This window comes from Lentinula edodes (genome assembly GCF_021015755.1).
Source record: "Lentinula edodes strain Le(Bin) 0899 ss11 chromosome Unknown C8R40scaffold_5, whole genome shotgun sequence".
Lineage (NCBI taxonomy): Eukaryota > Fungi > Basidiomycota > Agaricomycetes > Agaricales > Omphalotaceae > Lentinula > Lentinula edodes.
Window position 1 is genome coordinate 925104 of NW_025764311.1, and position 18980 is coordinate 944083.

An 18980-nucleotide genomic window follows, 5' to 3' on the forward strand; every position below is an offset into this window, starting at 1 on the left:
CTTGCATTACAAGTATCATATATGTATGTCTTTTATAATATAACACTGGAATAATTTTTGTGGATAGTTTATGGTACAGATGAACATTGTACCGAGTGTGGAAACGTCACTACATAAATAATTGAGCAGAGCGTCCGGCAAGGCTATAAGCATACAGTCACGTTGCAGGGTCAGTATCCTTCCGCTCCAATTCAACAATATTTTTGAACTCTACACTACGATGCTCAAAGCAGCAGCAATACAAGCTCGTCCATATTTCAACAGGGTCCTACTTACTCGTTCATTTTCGACAACCAATATTCGGTCTGACTTTCACTTCGACACACATCAGTTCGTACAACGGCTAGAACGCGAGGGTTTGAATCGAGCGCAAGCTGAGGGTATTATGTCTGCTATGGCTGAAGTCATCGACGAAAGCATTAGAAATATGACTAGTAACATGGTGACCAAGGCTGATCAGGAAAAGGTGAGTAACTTGAATCACAGATGCACTGTAAACTAATTTACAGCATACAGCATCATTATACACAACAGGTTGACTTTGCACAAGCAAAATCGGAACTTCAACTCATGGAGAAGAACGACCTTGCGATGATCAAGGCAGAGAATGACCGGCTTGTTAACGATATTGAGAAACTAAAACAGCGGCTCAGAGAAGAGATCACTCGTACTCAGGCAGGAGTACGTCTGGATCTCAATCTAGAAAAAGGAAGATATAGAGACGAGAGCAGCGGGAAGGAGCTGAAACTGAAAGAAGTAGAATACAAGATAGAACAGGAAATTGCTGGGTTAAGAACGGCGATTCAGGCTTCCAAGGTGCGCCACATGGAATTCGAAATTCTTGCTCCCTATCCACTAACAGATCGATCTGTAGGCGACCACCTTGCAATATCTCGTTGGAATTGGTGCGTTGACTTTCAACTTATTTTTCGACCGTTTCGACTTCTCAACAATTTTGCAGTAACTGGATGTTCCGCTTTGCTGATGGCCTATCTGCGGTTTCGCGCATGACGACCTCCACGTTTACTTGTACATTTACATTGGAAAGGAAGTTTATTGTACGCCTCGGTCCAAGAATTTTGCACGCCGGTTCAGGTATTGCCAAAGCGGTGCGACACTTGCACCATCGTCCCTGGGACCGTTATTGCAATTCGGATCTTAAACTATAGACCAGTCATAGACATTTGTACATACATACGTTCATTCTTACGCTTATTCTTTCTACCTATTCACCTATCCATCCATCACCACTCTGCAGGTGGGCCAAGTGAAGTCATGGAGAATTGGATGCTTCCGCTAGAGCCTTTGATATAAGTTTCCTTGACTAGGCTAGCTACATCCTAGGGTTGCAGATATTATATATTAAATATGCACTTCAGCAAAAACAACTTACCGTCAAAAGGTCGTTGTAAATTTTTCCTCGATCCATAATTCCAGCGCGTCTACCGTCAAGCTCCACCACGTGTGGTACACCTTCCATCTCAGCTTCGACAAAACAAGTGAAGTGGAGATCTGTATCGAGATCAGTGGGGACTGCAGATTGCCCAGTCGATGCAGTTTCTGCATGTATTTCGGCAAATAGAGGCGTAGTTTCAAGGAATTCCGCACGTTCTTCGGGAGTCTTATCTTTTTTTTCGTGAAATTAGTAAAAAAAACAATGAGGATCTAGTACAGTGAACAATGATACGCGCCTTTGCAGGCTTCGATGAATTGCGCCAGTGGACTCCCTGGTGCGAATTTGATACCGGTCTGCAACAAGGATGCAATGAGCTCGACTTCTTGTCTCAGGTTGTGATCATCATTCAGAGCAAAAGGGGTAACAAATCTCCACTCCCATCCAACGATGAAAAGTTCAATGTAGCATTGTATTTGTTCCCAATTAATGTGTTAAAGGGAATACCGAACTTACATTGGCTAAGGCATGCAATAATCCAATTGTCCCACAAGCGTTAGAGATCTGTGAACATGTATGATCACCGGAGATGATGAGCATCGATAAGCAAGGGTACAAACAGTTTGCTTGATCCAAATTACAGAGTTGAACAATGAGGGACTAGAGGCTTCCGATCTGATCAAGTCATCTTCCTCGCGTCTCTTGGCTTCGAGCGTTTTAGATATGGGAAATAGAAGGAGAACGGCTTTCACTGGCTTTGAAACCATGTCCAAAAGCTGCAGCGCGGAGTACCCGCGTCAATCGAGCATTGAAAAAAGAGCAAGTCCCAGACCTCTTCATCGAGCCCGTAGATATCGCTGAATTGTAATTCTTCTTTGTCCAGACCAGCTTTATTGGCCCACTATCAAAAGTTGAGTTATCGCAAGTTTCGAACTGGCTACGAAGGCCATACTGAGTTTAATACCTGATATTTCGATAAGAAAATATAAACAATGAAAAATTCATTCTTACTTCTGGGTTGCTTTCGAGAGGAATCCAACGAGTCATTGCGAAATAAGATAGACGAGGATAGCTGTGTGATAGGGTCACGGGGTCGTTACGCGTCTTCATTCACAACCATCATGATCACTGTCAGCCAGTGTCAGCCTTCCGCTTATTATTCCTCACCCAGGAGTTAAAACCTGTCAAAACAAGGCAGTCTAACTCTGCGCAACTACTTCTCGGACCTGGTAGTATTCATCGTAACTCGCTTGGTCATAACTCGGTCAATGACCTCGATCGTCTTTACGATGTCACAACTCCAATCAGAGGTACATACCTGCAAGTTGCGACTATAATTACTCAGGTCACGGTCAACTTTTGAATGAAATTTTGGGGCTTCGGGCTGTTTTGGGGCGGAGACCGGCGCTGTACTGAGACGCGAATAAATTGTACATTCTTCCAGTTCAGAATGGTTATCTACTGATGGAAAACACAACTCGCGCCCTACACCTGATGCAAAGGATTCTAACACCAATGTTCGCCTCTATACATGATGAGTTTTAAATGTTACAATCCTTTCGATGCTCGCTAATCTATTGCTGTGTAGTGGATATTTAAAGAAGCGAAGCGGATTGAATGCAAACGGCGGTCGCAGGCAGCTCCCCCAACTACTGTCATTGGTTCTTCTTTTGAACAAGATCTATGTTATCTGTGTACATTAATCACAAACATGGAGTCAGTACACGCCTTAAAGATCGTCAAACAATATGTTTCCTTCATTTCATATCTCTCATTCTGATCGCCAATATGTTCTAAACGGCTCCGAATCGCTTTCCAAGGCTTTATATGCCTCTTGTTTGAATAATTGATCTACAATAACTTGTTTCTTGAACTTTCAGGTTTCCTTTTGCGAAATATTCTCTCCTCGGTGTTTTGATATACATGAGACCAGTCTCCTAGGACCAGCAACAGCAATACAAGGTCCAATTTTTTAAATTTAATCCTCTTCTTTCAACAGAACACCCTCGGATCTATCAGTAACCACCGGCGTGTAAGTCCACCGGGTCACCTTTCATCCGCATGCTTATAATCTCAATGGTGCACATTCACGCAGGTGCTCTACATTGATGATGCATTGAAGGAAATTCTTGCCTATATTGGGTGGCATAAGTAAGTAGCTCAATAGAATAAACAGTGGGTTTCGATGCGCTCATTATATGATTTATCTGTATTTCGTCCTATTTTCATCAACTCGACGACGAATTTCTAACACCGATGTCCTGAGTAAGTATAGTAATGAATGAAAGTTTGTCCTTTCAACACGATGCTTCTCTCTCCAGAGTACTTCTACCGGCCATCCTATAACTTGAAGTCGGCTTTCCACGTGGATTCTGGTGGGTTACATAGCTCTTTGTGGGTCATCGAACCTGCGATAAGTCCCTCCTCAAGCTTGAAGTGGAGGGGCCCTCTATTCAAGGCACAAAAACCTGGCAAGAACTTGCTTTACCTCCAAACCGACACCATAGATACTTGCAATGCCATATCCTGTCATCCCGTTGCCATTAATCATCAACATCCCCGAAACCTGGCGGATTTTGGGGTCGGAGAATTGACTTTACGTCCGATAACCATTGAAACTTGGTAGCCTTGGGAGTCGAGCTGAATTAGTGCTGAATCGAGGGTATGGTACATGTGTCTTTTTCTCTGCAAGTGAGCATCTCGTCTAATCGAGGAATACAGACAGGGCCAGACTGTCTCCTCCTGCTACTATATTGCTTATCCCCTGAAATTCATGGTTCTACTTTGCAGCGAGTCGCTATTTTGGTAGTCTTGAGCTAAGTTTAGGGCTGACTTATTACGGTGGACCGATAGTACTGGGTTTTTGGTCTTGTGCATTATTGTATGACTGCTGTAATAACCTGAGTCTAGATCCAGGCGAAGGAAAAATATGAAGGCAGGTGATGAGCGCAATTAGCGGTGCTTCTGGTCAGATCATAATGAAAGCCCCGACAACTTTGAATCAGTTCCTCCTGAATGCATGCCTAAGCTTCAACAGAACCATCCAGAGTTTAAATCTCCATAGACTTCGGAGTAAGTACTATGCGAACAGGGATATGTACACAATAATGGTAAAGAAATCAGTCTGAACGACCCCCTACTCTGAAATATCACTTGAAAGTCTTCTGTGTCGCAAAGCTGTCCACTGGCAGGTCAAAACATTACAATGCCTAGAGATAAGTCCTTACCGCAACTTACCGACTCTGGGGTGCAACCTTTTTCGCAATGGGGATCGAATCACCCTAGAAATTTGTGCAAAAGTTGTCAGAAAGAGGTTGGTCGGAGAAGCGTGATGACTTCGCAGCGGAAGAACACGAGCTTTGACGCAAGAAGAACGAGCTCATAGATGGACAGCGCCGTCCGATTGAGTACGGACACGGATACGGATAGATACAAGAACTGTGCGAGGTCTAGATGCCTATAAACGAGATTTGCATCCGCATCGGGCTTATCGACCTGCGAGAATACAGTGACAGGACAAATCCTTGGGCTTACAATGACATTCGAGAATTCCCAGCTACCATAAGCAACTAGACCTCTGAGACGAGCCCAGGCCAGCTACTCGTCGTTGCGAAGACGTATTACGCTTCCGGGCTTCACGGTGGCTGCTTGGGCGGATCGGTAAATTGCAAAGACCAGCTCATTGCGAAGACCAACTCTTTCAGCTGGAGAATTATAAGAATTCATATCTGTATGTTTAAGCGAGTAATGTCCAACCTTGTTCAACGTATGTTTTAATGCCTACTTTGAATTATCAGGAACGTTGTAAAGAGTCTAACAGTGAGTCAAATCACGGACAATATATAAAACGCCGCACCTGCATTGACCGTACATGTCGGAGTCGGGATTCGGTATCTTGAACTGAAGAAGAATTGTGAAGCGACGAGGATCCACCGTGACGAAGAGAAAACACTTATGAAGACGTAATCCGCGCAGAAAGGAATACGGATACCCGTCGATACGGTAGGCCGCTGAAGCCTAAGGCTAACGATCAAGCGCAGACCAAAGCCTAGTAGATTTGTTTACCGACTGAGTGGCCAGCGCTGTGAATCATGATGACTTCAGCTCCAGTCTCGGCGGTCAACGTTCAACCTCCTTACTGTATCCAAAGGATTCGAAATGAAAGATATTAAATAAAGCTGAGTCTACTGACCTGTACGTCGACCGGTGACTTCCAAGATGATTCCGAACTTACCTGGGTAGACATGATCTAGATTTTAATTGCTCATGGGCAACGCGTACAGTACAGATTAGAAAAAGATTCTCAGACGTCAACGAAAATTGGCCTCGTTACAAATTTGTCAAAATGGGAGGGGGTGCTTTATGGAGCTTCCTCGCTCTGGGAGGAGAGGCGGGGAGATGAAACTTCAAGTCAAAGTGACTCCAGGTGACCGACCATCATTCACACGATATCTTCAGGGCGCATCAAATGACATCGGGGCAAAGCGACTCTCTGCAGCCACATCTGATAGTAACTTATATGCCTCTGATGCCGCTAGCGCGTACTAAGTCAGGGTCGTTTGTGTAGTTTCGAGCTAAACCGAACTTACGCTCTCCGGAAGAAGCGGAGTCGGGGCACCATTACATCAAACACCAGCGTACTCAACTGCTTGCAAGTTTTCTAGAGGCCAAGAGCCAGGCCCAGCTGAAGGCGTTTTTCGTTTCGTCTCTGTCCTGGAGAGTCTGTACATCTTCTAGAACGATTCCTAGTAAATGGAATGTACCAAATGACTGTTTTCCTCCGACTTCTTCCGACCTTTCCTTTCACGACGCATGTACGCAGTAAGCCACAGTAAGCATCCAGAACCGGCCTATTTTGGTCAAAACTTACCGGTTTGAATTTTGCGCGTGCACTGAACACTTCAAGTGATGGCTGCGGTAGCCATGTCCTTGGCCAAAAGAAGGTTTCTAGAGCTTTCTACGCACGCTGAACGCCACTGCCACTGCCATACAACTCGGATGGTACACAGCTGAACGAGCGTTGCAGTATTTGGACGTATTGACACCGGTCTAATTCCTTTCACATCGTAGAATCTGATTGAAAATCAAGTATGTTTATGGTGCTTGTCAGTTTTAATCACTTCGGGATTACTTACGAGTCTCGTTTCTCGGTTCGAATATCTTTCAATATGCTGTGTTGAAGTGTGTAGATCGCAGATAGACAGGGCTCCACCTAAATTCAACTGTGTGTTACGACTATCCCACCCTCAAAGTCGCGGCTACTTTGTGAGGAAAAGTTACATATACATAAGGATGATGGTTATGATTAGGATGTATGTCATCTATTGTACTGATTGCAACTCGAATGGAGATTTTTTTCATTTGCTGACACGTTCGAATTCATTGCGGAGAAGAGCAAAACAGCAGTGCATTTGTTGGTTGTGTTTTGCAACGCAAGAAATATAGAGTAGTATGAAGCAGTAGCACAGTTATGGGGACAGTGGTGATGTCTAAGTAGTAGAGCAATATGTACGTAGTGATGTACAGGAAAATTCGTAAAAGGAGAGTATGAGTACTTTCGGTAATAGCCATTGGACGATAATGAGTGATATTGGCAGTTCTGGGGTATGAGACAATGTATGCACGATAGCAAAAAAAAAGTGATGACTATGCAGAGAAAATTCGAGGGGTGCAATTTTTTTTGTGAATGATTGCTGGGTTGAGAAGACAAGAAGGTGATACAGGGAGACATGCGATGTTGATGCTAACAATAAAAAATGATGAAGGCTGAGAGGAGTAACAGCAGTCTTCGTAAAGGTGGACTAGGCTGTTGTCGAGTCCTCTTTTTGTAGTGAGATGAGATAAGAATGTCGTCTATAGTGAGTGCGAGAGAGAGAGCAAGAAGAACCGAATAAACGAAGTGCAGGAAAGCAGGACATGGAAGCGAGAGAGCCAGTGGAAGAGCGAATAAACAAATTGGCGACGATAGACAATGTCTACGACCATATCTGCCTTCCGCGTAAATCGAATTCCCCGTAGTCACTAAGCCCGTCCTTGGAAGAGGGCTCGACACGGATAGGCAAGACTTTCGGCTGAAAACACATCTCGCATTCAAGCTGATATTTTCTGCTCTCTGAAGTAGCAATAAGCTGCGCTGCACTCTTTTTGAGGACCATGGACGATGCGGCAGATGAGCAATCAGACTCAGTTGTCCACCACGGGTCCTTGGTGTCCTCATGAGGAGAGTTTACAGTTGAGAAAGACGGACCAAACTCATAGTCGTCTTCTGCGAAGGAATCCGAAGAAAGTGATGAGATTCGTTGGACCGGGGCGGTCGTGTACGGGAGACGCTTTTTCGTTCTGGCCCTCAGTTTGTTCACGGGAAACCCCGTCGAAGACGAGGAGACAAAACTTCGAATATGGTTAGCGAGAGATGAGAGCATAGAGACATCCTTCTGAGGTGGTGTCGCAAGAGGAATCGATGCAGATGTAGTCTGGGACATAGATAAAGTGGGTGGGACAGGTCTGGCATATTGGGGACGTAGTAGCTTAGGAGGTGATACCGAGTACGATGGCAAGGTAGAAGGTCCACTTGGAGGTGCTCCAGTAGGAATGTTAGCGGCCCAAGCCGCAATTCCTTTGGCAGAGCTAGTATCGTGTACGATATGGAAAATAACGGCGTCGTCCCCAGACGCGTCTAATTCTTCGCTTTGAGTCCAATCGTGTACGTTTGAAGATAAGTTGAGAATTTGTTGTGAAGGTGTCGGTTCACACTGAGGCGAACAATAATTTGTGTTAGGAGAATCCTAGAAAGATATAAGAAAGCAGAAAGAGCGAAAAGCAATGGAAGAGAGCGTACAAGGTGTCGGTTACATGTTAGACACCAATCTAAATCGACTCCTGCGGAAAAGCTCATGGTGTATAGAGATAGAGATAACAGCGAGAATTGCAGAGCGACGAAGACAGGCTGGGAGCAGAGAAACTAGTCTTCGCAACCGACAGGTGGGTTGAAGGAGAAAAAAACGACGCTTCATCAAAGAGAGAACTGCTTTTATCATAAGTGGACATCCTTCCAAAAAAACTCAGGCTTCTCACAAACTGACAATTGGAGATAGGATCGATCTAGATTCTCCAGACACGGACGAAATTTTTTGGTCCGTTCGATCTATTTGCGGAAATAATTCAGTAAATTCAATTTTCACTGCCATTCAGATTCCTCGCCCGATTCTTCGTCAGAACCCATTAGGTTCCGCCTTTACTTGCCATAAGCTTTCATAAGCAGCACCTTCCAGGCGTGAATACGGCCTGGCCCGCGTTGTTACCTTGGAGCTGGCTCTCATCATCTTGTGCACTGGTCAGAATGGACGGCAAAATTTGTAGAACCTCACGACTTTCCTTTGATTAGGCTTCCATCTTTCTCCATGATGGAGCGTTCTGTCTCCCCTTACTTAGTGCCTTTGCCATGTTCTCTGCCTGTTATTTCCCCTTTTGATGCAGCTTCCTTCCAACACCTCGCCCTACCCCAGACACGGTTGCGCATATCACAAGTATCACATCAGTTCCATCGAAGCATCGAAGCATTCCACCATACTTTCATCCCAGACGAGGCCTGACGAGGCATGACTTGCCGCGACGCAAATTCCACGAAAATCAGGAGTCATGTCATATGTACATGGTCACTGGATGGTGTGATTTTCTTCGTCCCATGTCGTTGGGCTCACGCTCACTCGAATCAGACCAGACGAGAACTAGATTTTTTTTTTCCAACTCCGAGTTCCTTTTTTTCAACATTTCTCCTGATGCTAGGTATAGACTATATTGAGTACTCAAAACTTCACCTGGATGAGATACTGACGTACTTGCCTCTTCTTCGCAGCTATTCGCAATCATCGAATCATTGGCAAATATGTATCGTGTCATGCCTTAGTTTTGTTGTTTTAGTGTTGCTGTTTCTGCTGTTGAATCTGACAAGATCTTCTATGGGTTATTCTTATCTTTCGCTAACTGCCCCAACATGCTATCCCCGAATTCGCAGGTCTGGCCTGAAGTGTTTGCTAATCCACTTGTCGGCCTTACTTTTAAACGAGGAACACGATTGACTTCTGTCCCCAATACTTCAGAGATCTTAGTGCTGTCGAGACAGACGGCGGCGTCGAAGATCTTCTCATGATTTATTTTCGTCGAAATCACTCACGCCATGTTCTGATTCTTAATTGCATTTCTGAATTCTCAGGCTTCGAAAAAAAAGCATATCATCTAAAACGCAAAGAGGAGTGACTTTTGAAGGTCGTTTATTGGCCCTTTTACCCACCCTGTAATGTCGAGACTATACCCAGAACTTCGAAGATGGGCAACGTAGGAGACACTTTGTCCGGTCCCGCCGTCTTAAGTGCGCATTGTTCTCATCTCACAGTATGAAGTCACCGCTGCTCAAGCTGTCGCCGCCAACTTGGGGGAACCGAGTGCTTCGTCCGCTTTCAAATACACCGAGGAAATAGTCAAGAAGCAGGTCGCCGAATAGCAATTGAAAACCCTCGGAGCGCGAGAATTTGTTGCAGGTGGGACGCGCCATTTAAAATATTTCGAAGGCGGAAAACGGTCAAAACAGTTTCTCAGGTTGTAGTCTGTCAATTTTCTCTGGGGCGTTTTCCTCACCCCAACCTACCTTTCTAGGATGCTTTTTTTGTTCCGCAAGGGACTGGGAAAGTGGTGAATAAGAATATAAACGCAGACCACTCATGAAAGTGATATTTCTTCGTCTCTTGGGCATGACATGCCGTACAAATTATGATCCAACTGTATACTACTTGTGAAGGTATGTTGATGCAGGCCGTCGATTCAGATACAATGATGTGCTCAAGTGCGTGATAACAGAAGCAATCTGCTCTTATGTGCAGTATGGTAAGAAATATCAGGTTTCCGTTTCAAACGCCAAGTCTACTGATTACAGCTTTGCAAGCTTAACTCAGCTTCATGCTGGCCCAATGGAAGGCTCGGACATTGAAATTTGTAAGAACCCTCGTTGCCCACTCGCAGTCATGATTGATATGTATCACCAGAAGTCCGACAAATCGAGGGCCCAGTATCAGATCATCGCTGTTTTCTCGAGGACACCGTGATTAACCAAAGACAAATGTATGCAGTTTCGGCATCCTTCTCATCATCAGCTTACTCTGACATGCTTGCGACGATCTACAGCATCCAAGTGCTGTGTATCTTTGACCGCTGTCCATATGGGACAAGGTTGGCATTGAATGCTCGGGATCAAGGCAACACTTAAGCTTTGTTTCTGCTGGGAGTTCTCTTCTCGATTCATCGAAGAAGGTTTTCATACCATAATGGTTCCCGTTGTCTAGAACAGGGTCTTGAAGCTTCAGCCTTTGCAACGTCTAGGCAAGGATCTCCGCCGGACCATCAGTTTATTTTGAAGAAATCTATCACTGGACGTCGGCTTTAGAGCTCCTTCGAACGAAATTAGACCGTTTCGTCAATTTTTGGGACTAACGAAATTTCATTGTGCTCTTGAGAGCGTTCTGAGCCATACCAGAGACCGAGACCGAGAAGCACATAATATAAGCTAAAACGACTCGAAGCATTGCTAGGGATTTCTTCTCTCTTTTGTCGGGTATAGTCATTTCACATCCTACGTAACCCTCAGACTTAGCACTGGCGTTAGTGGTTACAGACGCGGCGAAATTCATCCGAAATTTCATTCGTTTGTCGAGGATCAAATATCTGTGTCTGGACAGGAGCTTTGTGGATTGCCTTGACAAGGTTTGGACCCTATTAATTCTCATTTCCGAGTAGTTCCCAACGTCTCGAGCATATGGGCCATCAAACTATTGCGGCTGGAACCAACACCTGACTGTTGGCTCTCTTCTCAGATCCATCGTTCCAAACCTCAGCGTAAAGTCATCAAATAGCGGACTGTGTTTTCTACCCCTCTTTCTGCATGTTAATAGTAGAACGAGTCTAGAATCACAGTGCGCACAGTGTCCGTAAATTGCCAGTGTGTAAAGACTGGACGCGTTGGAAGTGGTGTCAACAAATTGCTACCATCTCTGAATTAAAGTCCGGCATGAGGAATCTAGGTGTCGAATGTCTTAACATTCGGTTGATACAGTGTATACATTCTGTAACGTCTTCAACACGGGATTTCCTAGTGTCATAATGGCTCCTTTCATACCCGCACTCAGATTTATCGCAAGCATGAATCTCATTCTTCAAGTAATAGGAGTTATTGTCACTAGAAGAGCAGTGTAACGAATTCAAACGAATCAGCGTTATTTTCGGAAAGCAATTCAGAGGAGGACCTACAAATGTCGTACGAAATAGCTTGAGAGAAATGATATATTTCAATGCAGGAACAATGGATAGTTGGTAGACAATGGTGTCTGTATGTGAATAGCCAAGTAAATACATGTGTCGGATTGTCTCGCCGTAACGGAGTTTCGAGAACCCCTTGTGCATGAAACTTGTGGACACTACTATCAAGAGAGCACCCGAGAGCACACCGGGTGGCCTCTAAGACTACTTCTTCAATGCTGAGATGCAAAATGGGATCGTCGCAATACCGCCTGTCTCCGGAGCCGGACCAAGCGGTTATGGATCCGACACGAAACTAGCCAGTGACAAGAGGCTTTTTCGGCGGTTGTTGAAGGGAGTCTTCTATGCAAGTGTTTTCTGTTGTAGACGGTCAGCATTTAATCAGCCTGGCCGGGATCCGAAGGAAAGAATTAGAGATTTATTTGACAGAACTGACTTATAGCACGATACCGTAGCACCCCGACCAGATGCGGAGGATATGAAGGCTCTCAAGAACGCCAGATCTTCATCGAATTGATTATCGAGCGCTCAAACGTTCTCACGGTCAGACTGTTCCCAGTTTTACTCAGATCTCAGAAGTCAGACTGAGCGATATTTCCTCATGTAAAGAGCGTCCTCAAGAGAGGCATACTAACTGCGAGCATCGCCGAGCAGGAGTACGGGCTGCATATCCTGTGATTACTATGACCACTCCCAGCCAGCTTCTCCAAATCCTTCTTATCCGAACTGGTGTAATATCAAACGTTCATCTCCTCTCCTTCTACACATCTCACTCTTCTCCCGCTATTCGTCAATTCTCGTCCCTATACGCGTTAATCATAGGAAGAAGGGATCGTAGAGTTTTCTTCGCGGATAGGTTGATTGCGTTGTTCTCTGGTTGTACAATGATGACGTGACTCTTCATATATGCAAATCTTCAGGGGTGAGGAGAACGAAAAGCCTCAGTAAGACCTATGTGTCAAGCCATATCAAGACTCAAGGCTGCAAAAATCATTGAAGCGGCAAAACGAGAAGAAGACCGTTTTCAGGATATTCCTCAAATCACTAGCCTTCACTAGCAACTGGTTACGAGCCACAACTATTCCGACGTCGTCAGAGTATTCATAGTATTTTACACAATGTTCTGACTCAGATGACTTTATGTAGCATACATTCAAAGAAATATTTGGATTATATCAAATGTTTGTTTTTATCTGTTTTTACACACACTTCCTCCGTTCGTGGTGTGCGATAGGTGAATCTACTATTCTGACATTCCTACCTGGCAACCGCGCATGTATTGCTCTGTGTTATAATCAGGCTATGATCCTCCCAGAATATGGTACACAATAATTCACCGTTTGATACTACTTATAATGTGAATTACAGCCTACTTAGTACGGGCCTTTGCTTTAGCCTGTTTCAATATGCGTAGTGCTTGACTATTTTGCTGCAACTATCTCGAGGCAAGTGTTACTTAGAGATCATTCGGAGTCTTCCCAGTGGCGCTCAGGGATTGGTCCTTCTACCTTCTTATACTACCATGATTGAAAACGAACAGCTATTGGTCGTTGGATCCTTCCAAGTTCCAGCGAGTTTGATTTCACGTTCTTAATTGGCCTTGGAATAGGAATCTATCAGACAGTACAATTAAAATTGCAATAGATTAGAAAGGTGGGGCTGTCAACTTATGAAGATCTGAGAGAAGAACATTCATAGTAGTCTAACCTAATGTGGAAGTTCTGAGTGTAAAGACTCAAGAGAGTAAAGTTGGAGAGAAGAGATGACATCTGAACAAAGACATAGCATAAACATTATAGTCAGGTACCCAGGCAAGTACTTACCAGTGCTTAAGCTTGTCGACAATAGACATCTTTTTGGGCGGTCACGGTTTACAGTTGATAAATGTCAGTCGACGTGGAGGAACTAGAGATGTGCAGTAAGTACCGATAGTGCGCAGATCTTCATACTTATAAATCTGGAAAGAGAGGATATGGGATACCACAGATTCAGTAAGGTGTCGTTATAGTACTACTCATACACGAATTTTTCCAACGCTGTGTGGCTGGACGCTGGCTTCAATATCTTGGTGCGCAACGACCCGTACGCATTTATGGTGTTGATAACGACCTAGTTTGAGATCCAATGTATATACCCCGCCAAGTAATAGTCGGAACATCTCTGAGCGATGTTAGCAGCAAGTCATTGGCACTTTCTGTGTCAATTTCTCAGTGGTGATGAGATTCCGCAAAATTGCTGGTATTCTGTAAGAAATTATGGCAGATGGCCTGAATTGGTTGGACTGGTATCAACGAGGGTGTCAGAGAAAATTTGTTGAAAATTGGTATTTTTACTGGGTCCCTCTCGCGACATGTTCTACTCTGTTCCGTTGCGCAATGAGGGACGTCGGGTCGGGACAGAGCATCTTAAACAAGTCCGTCAGCAGGTCGACATGTAGTGGTCGCAATACAAAGGCAGAATGCCTTGCAATACCGCAAACTGAATCATGTGTCAATCACTAGTGCAGTATCTATCCATCGCAAAATTCCAATAGGATGTACACGCTTGTTGCAGCTTGTAATGTTGGATCCACTAGGACCAGGGTAGCCATTGAGGTTTATGCCGACAAATTACAAGAAATTATACCGCACACTGATTCTTTACACTACATATAATAGTCCCTTTGTAAAGCACTATCAATCTTTAATAAATCATTGAAGGAAGCCACTTACATAGTGGAGCCCTGTTGCAGTCAACGACAAGGAGGGCCAACTAACACTTGTTGCGCGCGCAAGCCGCCAGCCAGTGCCGTCTGAATCGGACACTGCCGCTACATAAACGTTTCTCAAACAAACAAAAAAAGTCAATAATCCATAGAAAAAGTAGGCACACATCAATCACAGACGATATTGCGCCTCAGGTTCTGTGTACCTTTCCACTCGAGAGTTGAGGCAAGACAATGGCAAAACGTCCTTCGGGTCGGTGGAGTCTGTAGCATTAGATTCCGAAAGATATGCGAATGACAACTATTTATTGAACGCTCTACAATACTTTTCCATCGGTCTTTGCATACCTTATCCCAGGGTCGCACTGGAAACCACGGTTGGAGAGGTTTTCTCAAGCTATCTTTCGCCCCACCCTTTCGGGAAGAGGGACCAGACTATGGCACCATTGTGAACAGGCACTTCCTTTGTAGGACCACCTCCGCCATCGACTCCTGTATCGCCCATCAGGATATCCTCGCTCTGAACAGATACACCTTCTGAGAGGGACGAAGGTACCTCGATCGTTTGTCGTTTGATGCTGACCCATCTCCCAAACCGATGCTCTTGGCCCACGCTAGCAATGAGGAGAATTGGCCGAGCATCAGGGTTCTGTTTTCTAGGGCCGCTGCCATTGTCCACCGATTTCCCTTGAGGTTTGATACTGTTGACTGTGCACGCATCAGAAAATGCCCAATTTGTGCCGGCCCAGAAGCCTTCCTCTGGGGTAATGAACTGCAAGGAATTTATCACACCAGCACAAGGGATCGTGCAGAGGAGCGTAAAGGATGACAGTTGACCCACACTCTTCTTGGAAGAGGAGGAGATCAATTTCCATAGTCGGATATTGCCGTCGTAAGAACCTACAATCAATTAGAATAGGTAATCCAGGGTAGAAGAGAAGACGCGAAAATAAGACAGAAAACCTGGAAGCTGAAAAAGATAGGAAAGAAGTAGCATAAAAAAGGAAAGACAATAATAACCAGAAGCCCTGCAACATCGTCTGAAATGGAACCAAGCGTACAAATGGGGAGAGGAAGAAGCCATTGTGTCGTCTAGACACACTGACGAAAGGAAGGACACTTACCGCTAGCAAATAGATCCGAATATCTTAGTGAGGCGAGGGCAGTAATCCATCGCGGGTGTGGGGGGATCTCGATTTCTTCCTCGTCTACTTGTTCGGGTAATGGATTGTAGGCGCCGTGAGCAACACTGCACGTAAACACTGGTTTCTTTTTGGACGTTGACCACAGACAGATGGATCCACTGTCTCCTCCAGTAAGAAAAGTATTTTCGTCTATCATCGCGACGGATTCTAGAGAGCCTTCAATGTATCTGTAATGTTCCTGAACACCTTTCTTCTGCCCTCTTTTTGCGTTTTCGTCGCCAGAGTTCTCATCGTCTGCGGCAAGAGCATCCATTTTCCCCTCAAGCACATCCCGTAGTTTGTCTCTCTTCGTTTGAATTTCTTGGCCTTGAGCGCCTGTGGAAGTGGCCCCACCTCCCCGAAACACAAGTTGAGTTTCCTCCGGAACCTTCCAGAACCGAGCTGTTTTGTCGCGGGCACCGACAGTGAGCAATGTTTCGGCAGGAGTGGTGAGTGGGTGGCGAGCGTATGTGAGCGTCTTGGCTGATGCAGAAGCAGGAACCGGACTTGGGTTTGTTACCGTAAAAGTGGAAGGCGGTCGTCGTATGACAGATGCTAAAGATATTGGTGGCAATGTGGGTAGAGAAGGAAGACAATCGAGGGCGAGAATCTGATCCTGATGACCAAAGAGGGTTTCGATATAACCCATATTTTGCGAAGGAGTTTGAAGCCCTTTGGAAGTAGAGTCGAGGGTGAGAGATGAGAGTGGCGCAGCGGTTGGCAAGGTCCAAAGCTTCACTGTTCTATCAAAAGAAGCGGTATAGAGCGTATGAGCGGAAGAAGAGGCGGTGGCCGAATTAGTATTCGTTCGGAACGAAAGTGACTACGCTGGACGTTAAGTTTCACGCTATGAGCAATGGAAAGATTTGACGCACCGAGATAGTGTCTTTATGAGCGAAGCCAGCAATCCAGCGGCAGGATCTGGCGTCCCAAATGCACGCACGGGAATCCATTGAGCCAGACGCGAGATAAGTGCCATCTGTAGTAAGTGCCAACGAGGTCACTGAGGAAGTGTGCCCTGCAGTGCGCGTCACATTAGCTCTTCCTTTGCCCTTGCCCTTTCCTTTATCTGGCTTAACTTTATACATCGCTGCGACCTGTTTCCCATTTTGAAGATCCCATTTCAGGATATGACCTTCCTTGCCCGCCGTAAAAAGATAGTAACCTGGTGTCGTAGAAGATGATGTGACCGGTGATGCCACAGCAGCTGTACAGGAAAAGCGATGACCTTTCACCTTCAAGTGAGATGAACTGGCTTCGGCGAATTCATCAGCGACGAATAGATGGACTCGTCCTTTGTACTGAGCGCCCCTCAGCCTACTTGATATGAGTTCTTTGTCGATTTCTGCCGCGTCAAAATCTCCTTGGTTCGCCGCTAAGTCTTCCTTTACACCATCGAGATACAGATGAGCTAAACGCAGGCGTTTCTCAGCGGGAGTCTCGTTTGGGTCATCATCTGCTTCCACTTCATCCTCCAGATCGAGAGGAGCTCTGAGGTCGTCGGCATCTCCAACGCCCGAAGTCTGGTCTGAATCAAGGTCTTCGTCAAGCCGTTTGCTTTTTGGTTTTTTCCCTTTTGGATTCGGTGTGTGTCGGATTTTCTTGCCACTGTTCGCGCCAGCGGGAGAAGACTCTACGCGCTTCCGTTTTCGTGGTTTCCCCGATGTGAAGAAAGAGTCGGGCATGATTATGCGTATGCCTGTATCATGTATATATTGGAAAATTTCAACAGCTTTGACCAGCACGTGGTTCTCTTTTGGAATCCGACCCGAATCCGATTCCGATTCCGATGTCAGTGCAGGATCCGAACGGGTTGAACTCATTTTCTTTACAATAACCAGCGAGAAATTGAAAGTTCCGACTCATTGCTTCCTTCCACACGTTCAGGTAGTACACAAGCATGAACAGCTGTATCACCACCTTACTTGGTATTCTTGTTGTGTCGATACCTTCCTTTGTATGATCCTCACAGTTCCGGTCAGGTATCCAGACTCCCTTAGTTGCTCCTCCAATGGCAGGAGCAAGCGGAGGTACGACAGTATATTTCAATCACAACTTCTCACTGCTTATTATCCATTATTTCGATTTATGCACAGGAGCGTTGGCTGCACAGGTCACAAATGGAGGCGGCTTTGGATTCATATCGCAAGTATTGCACATTTGAAATCCGGCGGATGCTCAACTCTATATGGTATACATAGAGCAGGATACCAACCTGCGGAAACTCTGATTTCCGAGCTATCATTGGCTCGTTCTCTTCTTGAAACCAAGAGTTCGACGGGAATACTCCCTGTCGGCGTCGGATATCTAGGATGGTTGCTTGACAAAATGCCCCCCAAAGAATCTGAAACCCTGTTGATCGCTGCACTAAGTGCTAATGTACAAGCTTTCTGGTTTGCTTTTGGACGCAATTTGGGGAAATGGATCCAATATGTTAGAGATAAATCCCCTGAAAAATGTCCATTGATCTTCGTACAAGTCAACTCTTTGGATGAAGCTGTTCATGCTGTGGAAAACCTTAAAGCAGACGTTATTGTAGCGCAAGGTGAACATGAAGGGTTCAGCCTGCTCTTTGACGCTGATGTGGGTTATGTTCTACAGGCATAGAGTCTGGAGGGCATGGTGGCAGTTATGCTCCGCCACTCTCTGAGTTACTCCAAAGTATTCTAGCGCAATTTGCCGGTTCCTCTCAAGAACCGTGTATTCTAGCTGCAGGCGGATTGGCGAACGGATCAGACATCGCTCTTCAACTCGGTCTAGGCGCTGCTGGAGTTGTAATGGGCACACGGTTTCTACTTTCTCCGGAAAGCAAGTATACAGATGCACAAAGAGAGGCACTGATTACCGCACGTTCGGAAGACACAGTGCGCACCATGGCGTTCGATCAGGCCAGGGGGACGATAGATTGGCCTGAAGGAATTGACGGAAGGGGATTGCGGAATGGTGAGTACCACCGAACAGGACTTCTTTGTCTAGCCCGAGGGTGTAGTCCGACCCAGAATTTGACCAGCACTCCTACCCGCCTATCAATCTTTTGCTCAAACTCGATTTTGGGACTTTAGATACCGTGTCCGACTTTGAGCAGGGCATAAGCTTTGAACTTATTCAGTCAAAATTTAAAGAAGGCATTCAAAATCAAGACCACAAGAGGTTCTTGGTTTGGGCGGGAACAGGGGTCGGCTTAATGAGTTGCACTATGCCAGCAAAAGTCAGTAGTTGTTCTTTGACAGGAAAGCTGTAACAAGTCTAATCAACTGGGTAGGATATTGTTAAGGAGTTGCATCAGGAATGCGAGCAGCAGCTCAAACTTTCCAATCTAGAAAGAAATCCGTGATGATTCAAGTAATATACATCGACCTTGTGTTATCTAGGTATATTTAGGCGTACATACGTA

The 18980-nt window shown here is 45.3% G+C and overlaps 6 protein-coding genes across 6 annotated transcripts; 2 read left to right on the forward strand and 4 right to left on the reverse strand.

Annotated features, from left to right (window-relative positions):
• Positions 1-220: 220 nt before the first annotated feature.
• Positions 221-1011, forward strand: C8R40DRAFT_1037491 (DUF1640-domain-containing protein; the record flags this gene model as incomplete). The annotated part of the gene is made up of 4 exons (XM_046223671.1): positions 221-466; positions 517-816; positions 875-905; positions 962-1011. The coding sequence occupies 4 exons, from the start codon at positions 221-223 to the stop codon at positions 1009-1011; spliced, it is 627 nt and encodes a 208-aa protein (XP_046090205.1).
• A 233-nt stretch (positions 1012-1244) lies between these two features.
• C8R40DRAFT_1037285 (peptidase C12, ubiquitin carboxyl-terminal hydrolase 1) lies at positions 1245-2440 on the reverse strand (the record flags this gene model as incomplete). Its single annotated transcript, XM_046223652.1, has 8 exons — positions 1245-1340; positions 1394-1626; positions 1680-1749; positions 1910-1957; positions 2014-2169; positions 2226-2294; positions 2346-2357; positions 2405-2440. The coding sequence occupies 8 exons, from the start codon at positions 2438-2440 to the stop codon at positions 1245-1247; spliced, it is 720 nt and encodes a 239-aa protein (XP_046090206.1).
• Positions 2441-6034: 3594 nt separating this feature from the next.
• C8R40DRAFT_1066823 (uncharacterized protein) lies at positions 6035-6714 on the reverse strand (the record flags this gene model as incomplete). Its single annotated transcript, XM_046225821.1, has 5 exons — positions 6035-6193; positions 6264-6321; positions 6359-6466; positions 6529-6564; positions 6680-6714. 5 exons carry the CDS (start codon positions 6712-6714, stop codon positions 6035-6037), a joined length of 396 nt encoding a protein of 131 aa, XP_046090207.1.
• A 654-nt stretch (positions 6715-7368) lies between these two features.
• Positions 7369-8288, reverse strand: C8R40DRAFT_1066824 (uncharacterized protein; the record flags this gene model as incomplete). Its single annotated transcript, XM_046225822.1, has 2 exons — positions 7369-8178; positions 8232-8288. The coding sequence occupies 2 exons, from the start codon at positions 8286-8288 to the stop codon at positions 7369-7371; spliced, it is 867 nt and encodes a 288-aa protein (XP_046090208.1).
• A 7074-nt stretch (positions 8289-15362) lies between these two features.
• Positions 15363-17681, reverse strand: C8R40DRAFT_704884 (WD40-repeat-containing domain protein). Its single transcript, XM_046235921.1, has 2 exons — positions 16462-17681; positions 15363-16409 (listed from the first exon to the last, which is right to left on the reverse strand). The coding sequence occupies exons 1-2, from the start codon at positions 17407-17409 to the stop codon at positions 15495-15497; spliced, it is 1863 nt and encodes a 620-aa protein (XP_046090209.1). The 5' UTR covers positions 17410-17681; the 3' UTR covers positions 15363-15494.
• On the forward strand, positions 17487-18920 carry C8R40DRAFT_1158962 (2-nitropropane dioxygenase; the record flags this gene model as incomplete). The annotated part of the gene is made up of 7 exons (XM_046229807.1): positions 17487-17514; positions 17569-17616; positions 17683-17731; positions 17788-18131; positions 18188-18529; positions 18649-18794; positions 18849-18920. 7 exons carry the CDS (start codon positions 17487-17489, stop codon positions 18918-18920), a joined length of 1029 nt encoding a protein of 342 aa, XP_046090210.1.
• Between the last annotated feature and the right edge of the window lie 60 nt (positions 18921-18980).

Excerpts from the sequence above, each read along its gene's own strand:
- C8R40DRAFT_704884 (XM_046235921.1), bottom strand. The coding sequence starts at position 17,409 with ATGAGTTCAACCCGTTCGGATCCTGCACTGACATCGGAATCGGAATCG. Across the intron at positions 16,410-16,461 it reads CTCATAAAGACACTATCTCG|TCACTTTCGTTCCGAACGAA; the intron begins GTGCGTCAAATC and ends CGTCCAGCGTAG.